General features: G+C 45.6%; 1 protein-coding gene across 4 annotated transcripts; it reads right to left on the bottom strand.

Annotated features, from left to right (window-relative positions):
* Positions 1-426: 426 nt before the first annotated feature.
* On the bottom strand, positions 427-18385 carry LOC127616138 (rap guanine nucleotide exchange factor 4-like). 4 transcript variants are annotated; one of them, XM_052087570.1, is made up of 30 exons: positions 18195-18382; positions 14894-15036; positions 14567-14655; positions 13604-13750; positions 10066-10138; positions 9267-9322; positions 8433-8539; positions 8223-8344; positions 7884-8067; positions 7595-7679; positions 6611-6671; positions 6438-6514; positions 6144-6290; positions 5784-5878; positions 5585-5670; positions 5376-5454; positions 5127-5277; positions 4955-5043; positions 4832-4859; positions 4678-4753; positions 4414-4560; positions 4226-4323; positions 3668-3793; positions 3261-3439; positions 3096-3186; positions 2963-3013; positions 2789-2876; positions 2656-2720; positions 1824-1878; positions 427-1744 (listed from the first exon to the last, which is right to left on the bottom strand). In XM_052087570.1, exons 1-30 carry the CDS (start codon positions 18260-18262, stop codon positions 1617-1619), a joined length of 2991 nt encoding a protein of 996 aa, XP_051943530.1. In that variant the 5' UTR covers positions 18263-18382; the 3' UTR covers positions 427-1616. The 4 variants fall into 4 exon arrangements, with proteins under 4 accessions (XP_051943530.1, XP_051943531.1, XP_051943532.1 ...); XM_052087571.1 differs by having other exon boundaries at positions 14567-14666; positions 18195-18374; XM_052087572.1 differs by lacking the exons at positions 13604-13750; positions 14567-14655; positions 14894-15036; positions 18195-18382 and adding an exon at positions 10820-10947.
* Positions 18386-18766: the final 381 nt, after the last annotated feature.

Below are 18766 nucleotides of genomic sequence, written 5' to 3'. Positions count from 1 at the left end.
TGAGTGCACACTTAAACACGTACACACGCACACACACACACACACACACACACACACACACACATACAGGCAGAGAACCGCACACAAACTCCCAGACCACAACGTGACTAACAGACAGTAAATCAGTTAGCAACAAGCTACCACACATGCTCCACGATACCTCTCGAATTGTGCATCCACATGGCAGCGTACGTTACTCATCCCAACAGGAATGACGCCCCCACGCCCCACCGTGACATCAGCAGGCAGGAAAGCAGTTTGACATCACTGAGCGGAAGGGGACCGGTGAGATCAATTGGGGAGAATTCTCAATGGTTAACATTCATCTCAATTAATCTCGTATAATTCCGAGTGTTGCTTGAAAGTCTGCTTATAACAAGTAATATTTCTCCAATTTCTTGACAAATGTCACAAAGTCGAGGCGTCTTTTAAATTTGCGATTTTTATTCACGTGTACAGCACAGATAAACCAGCTGCTCATGACGGAAGCAAGCCACCGGGCAGTTCTCGATACACACCACATTTAAAGCTCCTGCGGTCAAATGAAAAATAAATCACACTTGTCAGAATCACACCCAAAACCGACACGTACCTAATAAATAAAACAAAACAAACAAAAAGGAAGAGAATACAACTGCCAACGTCGGCAAGATTTGTCCTGAAATGATGAGCTTTAGAACAGATCCGAACAAGCAACATCGTCAACGGCTAGCAGACATTTTGGCCGATTGTTAGGGGAAAGCATCTATTCAATAAAACAGGAGCCGATATTATTGTATCGGTACACCTGCCGCGAAACAGTTCAAGGACGCTTTATTTGAATTGAAACGCACGCCAGGAAGAGTGTCATCAGTCATCATTTTGGCAGATGATTAAAAAAAATAAAAACACACCAATGAATTAGACCATTTTTGTTTTGTTTTATGACCGAATGAGTAATAACTACCGCACTAACAATGCTAATTTCATTAGCCCGCCTATGACATTTTGCATTGGATGTTAGCATGAGGCTAGCTAGCGGTTTTGTTGGCCTCTCTCTTGAAGTACCTCATGATGTGCTGCTTTCTGTGAAGTTTATATCACCATATAGTGCTCATCACGTTTTTTTTTGGGGGGGGGGGGGTCAAAACTCAAGACCAAAAAAAAAAAAAAGCACTGAGATCTTACCGGAAGAGAGGCAGAGACGGTCCCCAACTGAGCTCCAAGATTAGTCCTCGCTAACTTGAGATAAATGGATAAATGGCGATTCTGTGGTAAGTATGGCGCTCAAGAAACATCGATTATACTTCACTTTGGAACATTTGGAGCATTTGGCTAGCACAACATTGCAGGACACGCTGATAGAAATCCACTGTATAGAACACCAAGTCTATGAAGTTCAGTCATGCAGGATATTGATTCAAGTTCTAACAGGTCCCAAAACTTTAACAACTACTATGGTATTAAGCCTCATTCTGGCACGGGGCTAAGACACGGCGATAGGAAGAGACCTTTTGATGGCACAGTATTTGTCCCTCGAGTTTTCAAAGTCACTGACTGTTTGTGTGTTGCTACTTAGCACGTCCGCTTTGTGTGGAGTCACAAGGAAAGGCGACGGTGGTGAAAAGATTGGAGTCTCATGTCCGCCGAGGTTCCAGCCGGTAGGAGAGCTGCGTCAGCGCCCTCTGGTTGTCAATCACGCAGAGCTTCCTGACGTAACCTCTAACCTCCGCCTGATTCTTGTTGGGTTGGCAGATGTCAGGATCTAGAAGAGGGAAAGAGATGCGCTGTGTGCTGCTTGAAACGCTTTCAAAGGGGAAAAAAAAGGGTATGGGGAGACTTACTGAAAGGCTGGCTTCTACAGTGCCTCACTTGCCGAATTGTGTTTGCTATCATACGCTGATAAAGAGAGAAACCAAATGTTATTGGAACTTTAAATCATACAATATATATATATACAGTACTACTCATTCATACTTCATGATACAGTGAAGGCACCACTGTGGTGCTCGTGCCCTGGCATGCAAATTCCTTTCTAGATATTAGCCATCATTGGAATGATTATAATGTTTTTTGTTTGTTTTGTTTGTTGTGCGCTCTGTAGCAGTTCATTTTGGGGAGACGGTGAGCGAACAAGTCCTAAAAAAAAATTTTTTAAAAGGTGTCAAGCTGTGTTCATGCCATTCCCAGTTGAAGTGTACCGTCAAACTAAACATAAAACTAAGACAACGGTACTGTATGTGGTGTATTTAAAACAACACGTAACTTTGATCACACTTCTGCTAGCTTAAGTCAAACTGACACACAGTTGGAAAGGCCATGGGGCGAATAAACAGCATCTAGGTGGCAGTGTTTTACAACACTTGGCTCGCAACACTTGTTTTGTGGACATTTTTCTCCATTTGTGTCTGCATGACTTTATTATACTGCACTTTGGCACCAGAAGTAATTTAACCATGATGCACAAACTGTAAATCTGTGCTGTCTATTAAATTATGTTTCGGGAAGAAGGATGGCTTTTACTGTCGAGTGCCGTTTGCCTTTAAAAAAAAACAACAAAACATTAAAACATATCTGGCATATGGGTGGAACTTCAGGATGAAGCTAAAAATGTATTTTAGTCCTTTGTGTGAGCGTTGTACAAAATTCAGTATGTCAATAAGAAATGCGCCTTACCATTTTCTCAAAATTGACCATGCTGTCGATGAACGTCTTGTTGCCGTCATGCGTAAAAGTCATATCTGCAATGACATTTTCCATTATGAGTGCGATGAGATCCTAAACCAAATCTGGTCTCCAAGACTGCTACCTTTCAGTAGGAGGGGCATAAAAGGAATGATTGGCGGCTCAAGTTTGGTAACGGTTAGTCGGTAGGATCGATGGTTTCTGGATGGGTCCTGAACATAAAACGTAACAACAACAACGTCAATCACGAATAAACGAATGAACACTCCTACCTTCTCACTTGCAATCTGCGACTCACCATCATGCTCTCAAATTCGGCGTAAAACTTCTTAAACTTGGTCGGCAGCTTCTGATAAGCGCAAAAGACGTTACACGTGAACATTCGCCGCGTGGTGAAAATGGGCAAGGTCCAAACGCGAATTGGTGTTTACCTCCCATGTCTGACTCAGTCTGCTTACGGCGGGGTTGCTCATGCCCATGATGATGGCAAAAAACGAATTCAGGTTCTTGAACTCCCGACAGCTACACACAGAGACAAAACCGCAAAAATCATCATTTCTGGGATTTGACCATATGAAGGAGTTCGTCCCACTCACTGCGCGGCGATCTTGATAAACTTCTTGAGGAGCTGGACCCTCTTGCTGAGCTGTCCGCAGAGGCACACCTCGGTGACCACCCAGAGCTGAACCTGGTTGAACCTTCGCAGGAAAAGGTCCAGGTTGGCCGTGGTTCTTCGGAAGCTTTGGCGGCCAAACGTGTGATAGAGCAGTTCGTGCTGTGGGTTGTGCGGACATGGTGTGACATATCAGTTCACGTGTGCAAATCCCATAGAATGCTTCCTTTATGAAACAGCCGTATCATTTACTGTGCAACTTGACTACCTTTCTGTTTAGACCTGAGCTTTTGTGCCCCCTTGTGGCACATTTGGGTCATCACCCAGAAGGTGAATATGTGTAACCAGTGAAATGTGCAAGATATTCTTCCGTGGTGCGTTGTGCGGTACCTCGTGCACGCAGCTGAAGAGCTCCCAGTCAAACGTTGTCATTTGATAAGCGAGATCCTTCGAACTCATCAGCTCAAAAGTCGACATCGAACCTGCCGAGGGTCCCTCCTGGTCTGCGAGGGGGGTCTGAAATCACATCGTGAAATCAGAAAAATTGGTCATCGCCGATGATCCTAAACGATTGTTAGGTTTATGAACTAAACTACAAAATTGAGCCTACTGCCGCAAGTAGCAAAAAAATCTGTGAGTGATTGATGCCCCATAAATGACTTTTTCTCCCAAATGAAGCACCTCAATCCATTTCAACATAGTTCCTTGGCCCTGATATGCCATAAAATGGCACCAAAGCGAAACTTTTGCCTAATTTAAGCTCAACTCCTTTCAACGTAGCTGCTTGACACCAAGATGGTGGCAGAGCACATCTTTTGTCTTAATGAAGCGCCGAAACTCTCGTCAACATAGTGCCTTGGCACAAGATGGCAACAGTGAGCGCTTGTCAAGACGAAGCCGTTGGGTGAAACGACCATAGAAAGCCAACGGGGATAATTCCCGACTTACCAGACTACCGAGTTGCTGCCGCGCACAGGCAAATAATCGCCCGTTGATGCTCAGAGAAGAAAACACCGAGACAACATTCGGCTTCAGGACTTGTTTCTCTGCAATGCAAATTGGCAGCGCATCACGTCAATCAAATCACTCCTGAGAAGAACGTGCGCCGGTGTTGTGTCTCAGTTTTATCGTCTTACCGCCAGCCGAGCTGAGGTGAACCAGCACGAGCTCGTCAGTGGAACCAAGTTTGTCGGCCACGGCACACAGCACTTCCCTGCCCGTCGCGGCGACGGCAACTCGAATGGTGGTGTACGTGTGATCACTGCAGTACACCTTCAATAGGACTGCCACATAACACAAATTTCGATAAGACTTTAGAGTGTACTTAATAGCTACTACTAAAAAAAGTTGATGATACCCAAGCTTCTGATTGTTTTAAATGCTGCCTCACAGTCACTTACTGTCATCATGATTTCTAATGGCCTGTTTCTTCTGCAGCCTCTCCTCACCGTTGCTGAACTGCCGTATTAAAGTCTTCTGTTGAATGAAAAGCCACAGTCAGCACACGCAGCACCGCCAATGCACCTCCCGGCAATGTGTTTGACATTGACGTGCCTTTTTTGTGGCCTTGGCTTCCTCTGAACTACAAAAAAAAAAAAAAGGGGGCGATCCAGTGTTAACAAAATAAATCCAAGTGGGGCACGTGTGTCAGTTTAAGATACACAAGTGGAAACCTACTGCAGTTTGACAACTTTCTCCAAGTCGGGAAGCAAGTCTTTCAACGCCCTGAGCATCCGCGCATCGTTTGAGACGCTTCCAAACAACTCCTGCAGAGCACAAAAAAAAAAAAAAAAAAAAGGTCACTCATCGTTGGGACACTATTGATGAAGTCAAAGCACGCCATTGCTACCTCGAGGAAAGAAATTGCAGCGGGCTCTTCCTGGAGGAGAAACGTGTGCGTGTTAGCCCAGCGCAGAACCAGAATGAGAACCCTCCTCTTACAGTTGAGCGCGTGCTCCAAGCGCTCTTGCTCGGAGCCGGGCGGGGAGGCCGCATGGTAGGTGCACACTGGGTTAAAGATATCACCAACACCCCCCCAAAAAAAACAAAAAACAAAAAAAAAAAACTGCACCACAGAGGCGAAAGCCGAAAAGGATATTGGGCCATGAGTAGAGGGCACAGCTGGCTGTTGGGCATGAAGACGCAGTGCATGAGGACAAAATCGTCCACCGCCGGGTCTGAGACAAGAAGAAATACAGAGCGAAAATGAGGAAGAATCCGAGGGCAGGGAAGAGGAAAGCGAATCAATAGAATCCGGCTTGTGAGGCCATTTATCTGTGTGTGTGTATTTGTGTTTTGTTTGGCAACCTGGTTCACTGTGATGTATGTCCATTCTCATGGTCTCCAAAAAGTGCTCAAGAATCTTCTGCGGAGTGCCTGAGATCACAGTGTACCTGCACCAAAAAAAAAACGATTATGATGATAAATTCCAACTCTTCCATGCTAACCAATGGTGACATTGTGTATGTATTTCTTTCTTTAAAAAAAAAAAAAAAAACATGTATACTTAATGCTTCCCAGGGTGGAGGCTCGAGGACTCTTTTCCAAGACCAGCACAGCTTGCTCGTGCTCTTTCAAACGCACAGTGTTGGCCTCCACGTCCTGCAATTAAGACCACAACACCATTCGCTAGCATATTTGAAACGCGCGACGAGGGACATGCTAACATGAGCCGCCGAGCGTGATGCTCCTGTTAATGCAATCCAGAGTCTGCTACCTTACCCGGGTGACCTTGAGCAAGAAACAGAACCACTAGTTGTGTTCCCAACCCCCCACCCCTCACCCCCACCCCCCAATTAGGGCACATCTCATTTTAGCACATTTCCAAAGAATCCTGAATCAAACTGGATTTTTTCCATCCGCGTACCCTGAGAATCCTGTTGAAATCCTCCTTGTCCACACGAAGGAAGTGGCAGTTGTCCTCTCTTAAGACAATGGAGGCAGCGCGAGGTGAATCTGTAACCAGGGCCAACTTTCCGAAGTCGTCGCTTTCGTGGAGTGTGCACACCACCCCCTGACACACACACACACACACACACACACACACACACACACACACACACACACACACACACACACACACGGGTTTGCAAAATTTCGAGCCTCCGCTTGTCTGCTTCCGCTGTTAAAACGGGAGTGATGTGTTAAGTATTTCACCCACCTTGCCGTAGATAACCACATTCACGGAGCCCTTCTGGATGATGTACCATGAGGTGCCCTCTTCTCCTTGGTTGAACACTGCAGAGGGACGCAACAACGCAATTGCGCATTGGCTTGAAGGCACGTCGCGAAAAGGAGAAGGAATTGGAGTCTGGAGGCAAAGTCAAGACCTACACACAGTTCCGGCTTTTGCGTGCGACTCGAAGATAACGACGCTGGCCAGTTCCCGCTTCACCTACAAGGGAGAACACATTGGCTTTGTTTAGCGGCACATCAGAGGAACATCGTAAATTGGAGGTGGGGGTGTTTTGTTTTTGTTTTTTTATTTAAGATACTACACTGACCAAGAGCCCTCTAGGGAAAACTCAGTGTACTTGCTACTGTCTATATTGATTTATTTATGATTTTATTGTATATTTTTTGTTGCGCACAATAAAAGGAAGCAGGCCACAATCATGCAGACAGAAAAACTAGTTGCAATTCATCCTTTCATTCATCTTCCGAGCCGCTTGATCCTCACTAGGGTCGCGGGGGTTGCTGGAGCCTATCCCAGCCGTCTTTGGGCAGTAGGCGGGGGACACCCTGAATCGGTTGCCAGCCAATCGCAGGGCACACAGAGACGAACAACCATTCGCACTCACACTCACACCTAGGGACAATTTAGAGTGTTCAATCAGCCTGCCACGCATGTTTTTGGAATGTGGGAGGAAACCGGAGCACCCGGAGAAAACCCACGCAGGCCCGGGGAGAACATGCAAACTCCACACAGGGAGGCCGGAGCTGGAATCGAACCCGGTACCTCTGCACTGTGAAGCCCACGTGCTAACCACTGGACTACCGGGCCGCCTTAGTTGCAATTTTTTTTTTTTAAGGACCTCAGACTTGAACATTATGACCGTCAGGACTTCAACTGAAGTCTGACTGCTTTAGCGACAGTCAGATAAAAGCTTTTACATTTTTTTTAACTATCTCTTGGATTTTGCGGTGTCCCGCCCAGTCATATTTTTTAGTGTTTCAGGTGCACTTACACAACAAGTGCTCATGAAGCCCTTACAGTCCTCATTTTGTGAGCGAAATGACGCATCCAAACTCTGTTCCGTGCTTTTTGTTTTTCTTTTTTTTTTTTTTTATCCCAATGAAGCGCGGTGGTTGACTCACAGTGTTGGAGAGGTGAGCTAAGGCCTTGATGTGAAGCAACTCGTCATAGATGATCTCGAGGTCATCGCCTGTCCTCTGACCGGGCCTGCGCACGCACACACGTACAGTCAGAGGGCAGTCACCACAATTAACCACCATGAAGATGTCATGCAAGCTGTCGCCTCTTAGCCAACCGTTATGTTAAAGTCGCCATCAAAGGAAGTGGAATGAGTGATTGACATGTACTGTAGCGTAAAAAAGGTTGCAAATTGGCGCATATCATGCAGAAGACGTCGTTCGTGTTCCTCACGACTTCCTGAGGATCATGCGCAGCAGCGCATCCGGTCCAATCTGAGCGAGGAAAAGGATGGTCTCCGGCAGTTCCTCTTCACTTTCTCGCTTCTCTTCCTCGCTCGGCAGCGGCGTGTCCTCCTCCTCGTCGTCGAGAAAGCGGTAGAACAGGTACTTGTCCTGGAAACCCAGTTCCTGGTCCACTTCAGAGGGAACCGGAACGCCAAAAAAAAAAAAAAAAAGCACTCTGATTCAACATAAAATGTCCAATTGATTCAAGTATGTGTTATTAGCCAGTGAATAAGCGCTATTTTTTTATTTTTTTTTAAGTAAGAGAGAATGAGAAGTTGTTGGCTACCGTGATTCAGCACCTGATCTTCAAGCAGTGCCTGCCACATGCCAACAGCATGGGAACGAGTAAGAACGCATGCACTCTGCAGCACCAGCCAGTCCACAAGTTCTGTGCCTACGCAGCATTGTCTGCGATACAAATTGACACGGCGTGAGAGAGAAAAAAAATAATAATAAAAATTCTGAAAAAAGTCGGACAGATGTTGAATAGCATCACCTGTACGTCTTGAGGTGATATTTCCGGTCTCGGATCATGTGAGGGGCTCTGGAGAGGATGGCGTTGCGGAGAACCTTACCCGCTCTCTGGAGCTTTTCCGTGGGCATCTAACACAACACCAGAAAGGCACGGGAAATGAAACCGTCATTCATTTTTTTACCAACCATCTGCTCCAAAAAAATGAAATGCTAATTCAAAACATGAAAGTAGATGAAATGTGAACCGCTTCACTCGTATCTTAGCATACGTACACTCGGACGTGTCCACAAATTAAATAGTCCTGTTCTAAGTATTCCGAGATCGTAGCTGTCCTGCGTGTGCTATGCATGTATGTAGATACACAAAAAATGAAAATAAATGTGCCCAGTTCACATCTGCATCTAAAGGGGGCAGATGTGTGTGCGCTCAGTGCAGCTCGCTTCAAAGCAACAAAGGAAGGTGCACTAATTGGCCCGATAGGATCTTTCTTCCGTGTGCATGCATTAACTAGTATTAGCATAACTACAGAGGATCAGAGTAGTGAGTCATCGCTTGTCTCTCTGCTCATTGAACACACACACACACACACACACACACACACACACACACACGGGCCACTATTCTGGCATGCTTGTTCATTCACAGACATGAAAGTATGCGGCGGTACACGACATTTCTATTTTTGCACACGGTAAAATGTCCATCTATAATCCTTTGGACACAAACAATTGTGTTTGTAAAATGTGGAAGGAACATATTTGCCTTTGGGGAAGTCATCATTTCTCTGAATGGATTTAATTATATGGATCGGGTGCTCCTCGCAGACGAGAAGCCCGAAACATATTGAATAGTTACCTTATTGTGAGTTTTGTTTGCAGAGTCCGAGTTCATCTTGTCTTTGTCGGCAAGTCCTGAGGAGAAAACCATATTCAGAAGTGGGGTTGGCTGATTTTTTAAATGTTTTTTGTTTTTGTTTTTAAACAGGAAAGCAGAAAACAAGCAGAAGTTTGAGAGTCAACAAAAAGAGGCATGGTGCCATTTATTGCGACTCCCGTTTGAAATTTACTGTCAACGGAAACATTACACGAATTACACGTTGTGTATTTAAAACAAGGACATAACTTTGTGCACGCATAATAGGAAACATCTTAGATGGGCAAATGAAAAGTATTGATGCCGTGGATTTCTAACACATTCAGCAACGGATATTTGAGCACAAACGGTGGGGCAGTTCATGTAGATGGGTAATAGGAATACTTAGAGGCCTGTATTAATAGTCCTCCTCTGTGAAGAACAACTAATATTGCTGTAATTTAAGAGTAACTCGCGACAGTACAACCATATACTGCCCCCAGCTGTCCAAAACGTGCACAACAGAAGGGGCAGCACCATGTCCACTGAATTGATGCAAAATCGCCTCCATTTATTTGCATTCCATTTTTTGCATTTTGAGCCGGGACGTATAAATCGCATTTTAATTCATCTCGATGGGCAAAGACGATTTGAAATGTGAGTGTTTTCAGTTAGGAGGATGATAACGGAAGGAATTAAACTTGGATCTCAAGGTCCCCTGGATTTTGAACGGGACAACATCACCATCTCACAACCGGGTGCAGTAAGGAAGCACGTCAGTCTTATCTGCGAGTTGACTCACTGTCATTGTTGGATCCACTCTCCATTGCTCCATATGGAGGGGCCAACAGTCCAGCCAAGCTCTGACGATGCTTCTGCAAATCCAAACACACGTAAGCACATCACATTACATTTGGTTCGCCAACAAACAAATAAGAACGTCGCTTCCGCACGATTGCATAACATGGCCATTTACATATACGGTGGGTACATCAAAGATGATGAATGCAACAGATAGCCCAATTGAAACTTAAAATGCCCCATCGTATGGATCCCAACCAGATTTGGAGCGCTTCCTCTGCTATGCATCATCATCCATCCGTCCGTCGCATTGAAAAACAGACACACACAGACGCCACTATGGGAAAACAAAGCCCTTTGTACAGCCGGAGACCGTTTCGATGCGGAACTATTAGCATACAGTATGATTCGGTTGAAATGCGTCAATATTTTTTTTAAGGCCTCAAATTGTTCTTGCATGTAGACTTCGGAACGGAAAAAAAAAAAAATCCATCAGGTAAGTGAGCCTGAATCTGTCGCTGCTCCTTTCAGAAGGTCATTTCCAAGCAACACATGTATCCCGAGCACACGTGCACACAAACAGAGGCAGCACCTGTCAGAGCCTCTGCACAGAAATACACACAAACAGAAAGAAAGAAAAAAAAACTGGCAAACAATCCCAAAAGTGCAAAACACATTTTTGTGGGACTGGAACAAGCATAAACAAAATGACAAAAAAACGACAACTATAATATTAGTCAATAATTCAGACTTACCTGAATAAACAGCCTAATTTGATCTAAAAGTGGGAAAACTGGGACACCGCACCCCCCCCAATAGCTGCCCTGTGTTCCTTTACGACTCACGCACACCGCCTGATTGCATCGTACACTCCACGAGCTGCTCGCCTGTCTCTCTCTCTCTCTCTCTCTCTCTCTACCACTCTCCGACCAAGCCAAGAACCAGACCACTTTTCCCTCCCAGGTTACCACAGTGATCCGAGTTTTTCTGTTACCGCGCTACTCCGGAGGGTGAAGGGGAAAGAAAAGGAGTAATGAGGTTGAGGAGGATGGAGCCAGAGGCAAGGAGAAAAAACGAAAAAAGAGAAGAAAGAAAAGGGAGGATGTGAGGGAGATAGATGTACATAAATAAAGAAGTAAATAAGTCTGGGTCCATATCAAAACGTGGATTTGAGTCAAGCATGACAGAAACAACTGCGCTCTTGTCGTTTCTGCTCAGTGTTGGTTTCTTTTACTCCCGTCTTCAAACAAAACCCATGACTGCTTTCATCCTGTTTTGTGAAAACAGGCGCACAGGAAACACAAAGAGCCTTTTTGCAACGACGTGAATGACATTGAAACGAACACAACCTCGGGCTGCGATTCTTGCTTTATGGCCTAAAATAGGCGGCACAGGAGGGAACTCGGTAAGTGCACTTTAGCGGACAAACACTTGCGATACAAGCTCTAAACGAGACATTCTTATGACCAACTTGATAACATCTTGATCCAGCGGAGCAAATTTGGACAATGCTCATAAAAATACTGAAGCACTTCTTTTACATCAATGACAAAAAAAAATCACCACGATGTCCACTACTGCCCATCGGAAGACCACATGCATATCATGGAGTGAAAAACATACAAGGTGAGAGAGTAGAATACAGGTGTCAAACCTCAGGCCCTAGGGCTGATTCAGCCCACCGCGCCATGATGTGGCCCACTAAAGCTAATAGTGACTTTATGTCTCCAAAATGTGAAAAACTGCATTGATTCTTTGCTACCACTTAAAAAAAAGTGGTAGCAACCACTTAAAAAATGAACAAACCTTTTTTCCTTGATTTGAAACCTTGCTAACCATCAGTTTTTATGCATATGAAATAATATGATAGGGCAATTATTATCTGGTCTCACAGTCATAATGGCCTTCAACAACAATGTGGCCCGAAACAGAAAAATGAGTTTGACAACTGTGCTTTAGAAGGTGCAAAATAACAAAATAAACACGCAGAATCGCCACTTGCAGCCTCTTGAATCGTAACCGTGAATTTAGTGAGAGAGCAGCTGCTCCGCCAAGGACAAGCGACCTTGTGAATGGTGAAGCCTTGGGGGAGGCCAAACCTCAGCAAGGAGGCCTGCAGGAAGCAGCCTGCTACTAATTTGTGGAGAGGATATGGAGAGGCATGGGCAACAAAAAAGAAAAACATTTTCATCCAAAGGGATATGGAATGTGTAGGGGTTTGTTTTTCTATTCGAACTTACTGAAAGCCTCGCTATCAACAGTGAGCAATAAATTAAAAATAATTCACATTGTTTCAGGACTGCGACTGTGGTTTCAGGATAAATAATTTTATGCTGCGACATATGCTGCATATATATATATATATATATATATATATATATATATATATACAGTTCATGTGTAACGGAGTGATATATTGCGTTTATTAAATTGTGACGGAAGTGACGCAACAGCGCACAATATGGCAGCAGCTTCCCGCCATAGCTCAGGCAGAGCTACCGGGGAAGTCACATCGTAGGTCAGGTTTCATTGACGCTTCGGATTCATTTCTAGTTTAATTACAATATTTCACGTTGTTTTTCCTTTTTCTACGGCGCTGTGTATTTAATTAGTTCCCTGATTTGTTCCGAGTCCACATTGCTTTGTGTGTCGTTATTTAATTTAATTTTTGTCGAATGAAAGTTTTTATCCATTGAGGTAACGGCTGCTTTTTTTTGTGTTGTGTAGTTATTTTTGAGACTGAAAAGCCCCGAGACTTCACCTATCCCTCCCGCCATGCTGTGTTGCAGGTAATGTTTGCTTCCTTTTGGTTGTACTGTATATAGTTTTTCGTGTCGTTTTCAATTTGGCTGTTTGTGTGGCTGGCGTATGCCCGCGGTTCGTCGCGGCCGTCATTATTGTACATGGCGCAGCCGTTCTGCTGCCTGTGATGCGTTCAGCGGCATCACGTAAATACCAGTGTATGTGCGTCCCCCCTCCCCTTTTTGTAAATAGTTAATATACGATCACCTATGTTGTATATTTTGTTTTGTTATGGATGATGTTGAGTTCAGGCAGAGCTACTAGGGAAGTCACAGGTTATTTTTGAGACTGAAAAGCCCCAATCCCTCCCGCCATACTGTGTTGCAAGCAATAAAAAAAGAGAGAAAAGCCATCTCCCAGTGTCTGGTGTTCTTGAGGCGGCAGCGACGTGGAACTCGAGACCATCACAGTTGTGACCCCCGTCACATTTACATTTGTATACACATACAGGTTTTTTGTTCACTTGTATTGCAGTATATGTGTTATGTGTTATAGTGTTAAGGCAAGGGCAGACCCAAATTTCAGAAGAGATCTGCATTCTGCTGAATGACATTCTAAAAGTGAGATGTCATTGGATGTGTGGATCCGTCAGCGCCAGGAGCACCTAAAAGGGTTTTGATGGACAGCCCTCTTGTGGTTATAGAGGGAAAAAAAGCAGTGCAAGCTTGTCTGAACATCTTTAGTCCAAAGAAATGCTTCCGCGAGCATTTTGGACACATGCGCTCTCACGATCTCACCTCCCAGAGGGTCTTGAACTCCCTCTGTTCAATTCGAAGCAGCTCACTGGTCTCTCTGCTGATGATGGTAGCGTGACGTGGCGTGTTGTCCAGGATGGACTCCCCAAATGCTGTCCCGATCCCCAGAGTACAGATGGTGACCGCATCCTACAGACAGGAAAAAAAAAAAACACGACACGGTTTTGACACGAACAAAAGTGTCGACTTTGTGACAACATTGAGATGCAACACCACAGCAATCAGAAAAATTAATAAGCGGCAATTCATGTCAATGCAGTCACACATGAAGGACAGAAAATGTGATTTTTGCAGAAACATCTCGAGGTGCTGGATGTAATTGGAAAGCCGAGAGGCACGCAATCGTCATTTTGTACTCTGAAATGATCCTGAATGCTATTGAGAGCCGTCCAAACTGACATTTCAAATATAGACACCGAATCTAGGCCACCAAGTGGGCTGCGTTCTTGAAAACGACCATTCAAAAAGGCCGCGCTTTGTTATCTTGGCCTTTTACCGGAACAAATCCTCTTACTCTTTCCTCAGGTGTCGGTCCTCTACCCGTACAGAAAATACTCACGGTGCGTCACTTTTTTTTCACTACCTTTTGTCACGTGAGAGCCTTATTGTAAAATTGATTTGAAAAAATCAATTTGAAGAAATATTCAACACAAGACATAATGACAAAATTCTAATGTAATTTCTCAGAGCTTTGAAAATGTTTTTTTTAAATCACATACGCATGCTGTACATTAAACATCATTGAAATGAAGTACATATACACATACATGCACATATATGTACATGTATTTTTTAATGCAAATTATTCAACATTTAAGAATAAAACACAAGTTCAAGAATAAGAGCAGCACCTGCAGGCAAAAAATATATAATGGAAGCTTACATTGTTAAAAAAAAAAAAGAGAACACTAATTATGAATGTGAAAATTCACATTCGGATTTTACCTGGTGGTTAGCGGTTTCGGACACTTTGACGTCCAGAGAACCGGACAGCACCGCATACCAACTGGTGCCAATGTCTCCCTGTCGAAACACTGTAGTAGGACTTACAAAAAGTACGGCAGTCGAAATAAAAATTTGTTGACATCTGACATTCGGGGATTACTGGAAAAAGATTGATTGATTCAATAAATGGTGTTTGGCAACACACTTTGGGGGCTAAATTACATTTTTCCTTGGTTAAATATGCCATCGGGCTTACAGAAAGGCATTTTCATCATGATTGGGGGATTTTTTTTGGGGGGGGGGGTTATAGGATGACTGCTTACGTACGTGTAATGCCTTTCTCCAGACATTCATAGAAGGCACAGGTGCAGATTTGCACCAAGAGTGGAGGTGGAAACTTGGTGAAGGCTTTAACCTCTTTCAGTCTGGTCAGAATAATATCCACATCCTCTCCCGAGCGCTCCGAGGGCCTAAGCGGAAAAGACGAGCGATTAAACGTTAAAAATGACTTTTGGACGATCTCCCCGCAACACGATTTCTTTTCTGCATGTCATGAGGTAACCTGTTTAATACACAGGAGAGACCCATTCCTGCGCGCAGGTTACAGGTAATCATTATTGGTGCATGAAAGGGTTAAATTGACCGCAACTTGGGCACACAACCCCCCCCCCCCCAAAAAAAAATTGTCTGAGCTGAAACAGGAGGGGAGCTGCGGGCGTTCCTTCTCAACCCCAGACCTCCCAGGGGGTGTTGATGTAGGATCTCATTTAGTCCTGCTTCTATTTCTAATGCTCTTAATTCAGAGCGCAAGACATCTCGTCGAGACCTGAGATCACACTCAAGTTTGATTAGAGAGCGCCAGCGTTCTGTTCAACAATGTGGTGACTAAACGACACGGAGCCAAAGCGATACACACACGACGTCATCCATTCACTTTTTTTTTTTTTGGTCTCGCGAGTGACTCATCCATGCATGTGTGCGCTCATACAGGAAGCACCACTGTTGGACTTAAAATCGCTTCGCCTCCATCATTCCCTCTTCTTCCACTAATCTCCACTCTTCTTTATATCAAGCAAGAAGAGGAGTGCGGGGGGGGGGGGCTTTCTATCCCTCAAGCACTCCAAATGTTTGCCTGCATCCATTACTACCTACCACGAACACAAGCTCACACGCTCTCCCCTCCGTTAATGTCTGCTAAAAGAGCTCTCGGGCGCATTTGTGATTTTCCCCATTTCACACACGGCGCATTTGCGTCCCCGAGCAGTTGTTTGTCCTCCGTCCTCAAGGGAGCTACTTGCAGATCTCAAAAATCCCGCCGAGATTGACCTTCCAGTCATGCAACATCTGCCGTGAGCTCAGGGACGTCGCAGGCGTATCTTTTTATTTTTAACATCTGTGACTCACCCTCGCAACACCCTCCGGATTGTGTCCTCAGTGCACATCCAGAGCAACGCATCTCAGCGGAGACGGGGGGGGGGGTTAACGGTTTAGACAGGTGGAGGCGTTTAAGGAGACGGGCCGCTTGACTTCTCGGGGTCAAAGGGGGCTCGTACCAGCATCACACTTCACCCATCCATCAGGAGTCAGGATGGCATCATCATGCCACTGTTGTGAAAGCACTACATCAATCAGCATGTATTCTATTCTATCGTATCATCCGTCAGTGACTTTCGCCTCGTTAACAGCACACGACGCGTCCGCTCGTCCTTTTCCAGGTCATCGTCCCGTTCTTCCGTTGCTCCGCGTGACTGTCCAAAGCAATCTGCCGCCTCCCCCCTTGAGTGTGAGACGAATGTGACCCGAGAGCTTCACGATTCATCTCGCGACGTGTCTCCTTCCTTGAACCGCCTCAGATTCCGCTTCTCATAAAAGCGCCGTCTTTCTTTCTTTCCTTTTTTTTCTTTGCTTACATTGTTATGGGTCACCCACACGGCGACTTTAGTTCATCCGAGGCAGCCAAGCACAAATGGCAAACACTTGAAACGCAAACACAGACTGATCTGCAACACGTAGCGGGGGCCTCGCTGGCCTCTTGCAACAACCATCTGTGCCACCACAAATCTGCGAAACTGCAAACAACAACACTGAATACTAAATCGGTATAAACAGTCGTGGGGAAAAAAGAAAGTCGCACATCATTCCAATTTGCCATTCGCAAATTGAATTCCCGATGACAATCGGTATGGTGCAGCGTTGAAATGTGTGCAGAGCTGCGCGGTATCGACAATGACAACAACTCCCCGCCCTCCCCGCCCTGAGGCCACAAAACTTCTCCTATTTGACACCCACTTGCAATTAATGTCTGTGGACAGTCGATATATGGGAGAAGGTCACATTTCAACCTCTGAAGTCTGGTCGTTGACTTCCTCCATCATTATTGTTCACGGGAGCGCATCAACGGTTAGCGTAGATGAAATGCTCCCGAACGCACACTGCCGGATTGTGATTGAATAAGAGGTGAATGAGTGAGGAGCACAATGAGATCCAGTCCAATCTAATCTGACGAGCGAGCCCGCCCTCAACGCCGTCTGTTGGCCGCCGCCCGGGGAGGACTGCGACTTCAACGCCACGATGAATTGCAGTCATTTCACATGCTTTGGAATTCAAATAAAGTCAAAGGAGGAGGTTGCAATTTTACATGTAAAAAAAAAAAAAAAAACTTCGCTGGCACAAATTCTGGCTTCCTCCTCCCGAGGTTATAAATCATGGACGTGCCGGGACCAAAATTTCAAGCCAGGAATATCCGCTCGGTGGGGGTCAGTGGCTCGAGAACAATATTCATTGAGAAATATGAAAACAGACATTTTTCGCGGCAATTATGGTGAAAGTTACTTTTCCAAGCATGCAATGTAGTTTTTGTTTTCGAAATGGATTTAGATATCAAAAACTTATTGGATGGATGAATGATTTTCTTTTTCCTCTTGTCTGTCGCAGCTGGATTTCGATATGCATCTTCTACCCAGGTGATGATGATGACAAGATGGTTGGCTCACGTTGCTACTGGTAACATGGGGACGAGTCATGGCGAGGTGTGTCGGGTATGCGTGGGTGTGAGCGCTGTGGGGTGCCTGCCTCGCTTCCTTTCTTTCATTCAAGGTATGGCCAACCTCCAGCGATTCGTGCTCATCGTTCCTCGCTACTTCCTTCTTTTTTTAAAAAAAATGCCAATTCAGCAACGTCAACGGGAAACAGAACGGCTGGGTGCTCCTGATCTCGAGAGTGTCAGCAAAGGCTAATCTCAATAAAACAATGCTGACAGTAGAAAAAAAGGTGCAGGAAAATGTTCAAGATGCACGCGTTTGAGATTTTGTCCCGGTCCTAATAAAAACATGTGCATCGCGCAGCAACGTGTGCAGTGCGGTACGCTCCGCCTCGCCGTAGACGCATCACGAAAGCAGAATATCTGGAAAACGTGTGGGCTGCACATCCGGCTTTGCCATGTCTGACAATATATTCAAACAGCAATTGGAGCCGCGAAGAAAGGCGCATTGAAGAACACGCGGTTGTGATCGATCACTCCGTTTCGGTTCAATGAATCGGGCCCCCTCAAGGGGTGGCAAGAGGAAGCATGGCACAGCTCGATCCACGCCTCGGCGGTTGACGTCGGACGTCGTACCCACCCACCCACCTCTTGTCCAGACAGCAGATCCACTCGGGCGACGGAGACAAATTGGGGGACGCTTGCACCGCCACCATCGTCGTCCTTCCTTCCGCCTGCGATGCTACTACCACACCCCCCCTCCGGTGTCGGTTAATATATGCGGAGCTGCCCGCGGCCCCTCCCGCTTTTGCTGGCGTGGACAGCAAGCGCACAGCTGCTGCACTCTGCCGCGCGACGCTGCTTTGCTGCCTTCAGAGCTGTGGCATCGTGCGCATGCATGACTTGTCCGTCTGACTCGAGTGGGGCAGCTGGGGGGGCCGGGGGGGGGGGGGGCGTAAAGGGAAAACAACGTGCAGTAAAGGCGAATCAGACGCCAGCCGCAGTATTCGCCACAAAATTGTCAATGTGTCATTATGTTCGGTTTGTTCCGTTTTGTCACCTCCAGTGAGCAGCGGAGGTGTCAACACACAAATACTTTGTTCCTGTGTTTTTATGTAGGGCGGCCCGGTGGTCCAGTGGTTAGCGCGTCGACCTCGCAGTGCAGAGGTGTACCGGGTTCAATTCCAGCCTCCTTGTGTGGAGTTTGTATGTTCTCCCCG

Source organism: Hippocampus zosterae, chromosome 15 (genome assembly GCF_025434085.1).
Source record: "Hippocampus zosterae strain Florida chromosome 15, ASM2543408v3, whole genome shotgun sequence".
NCBI classification, from domain to species: Eukaryota; Metazoa; Chordata; class Actinopteri; order Syngnathiformes; family Syngnathidae; genus Hippocampus; species Hippocampus zosterae.
This window is presented reverse-complemented; position numbering and strand designations above follow the sequence as displayed.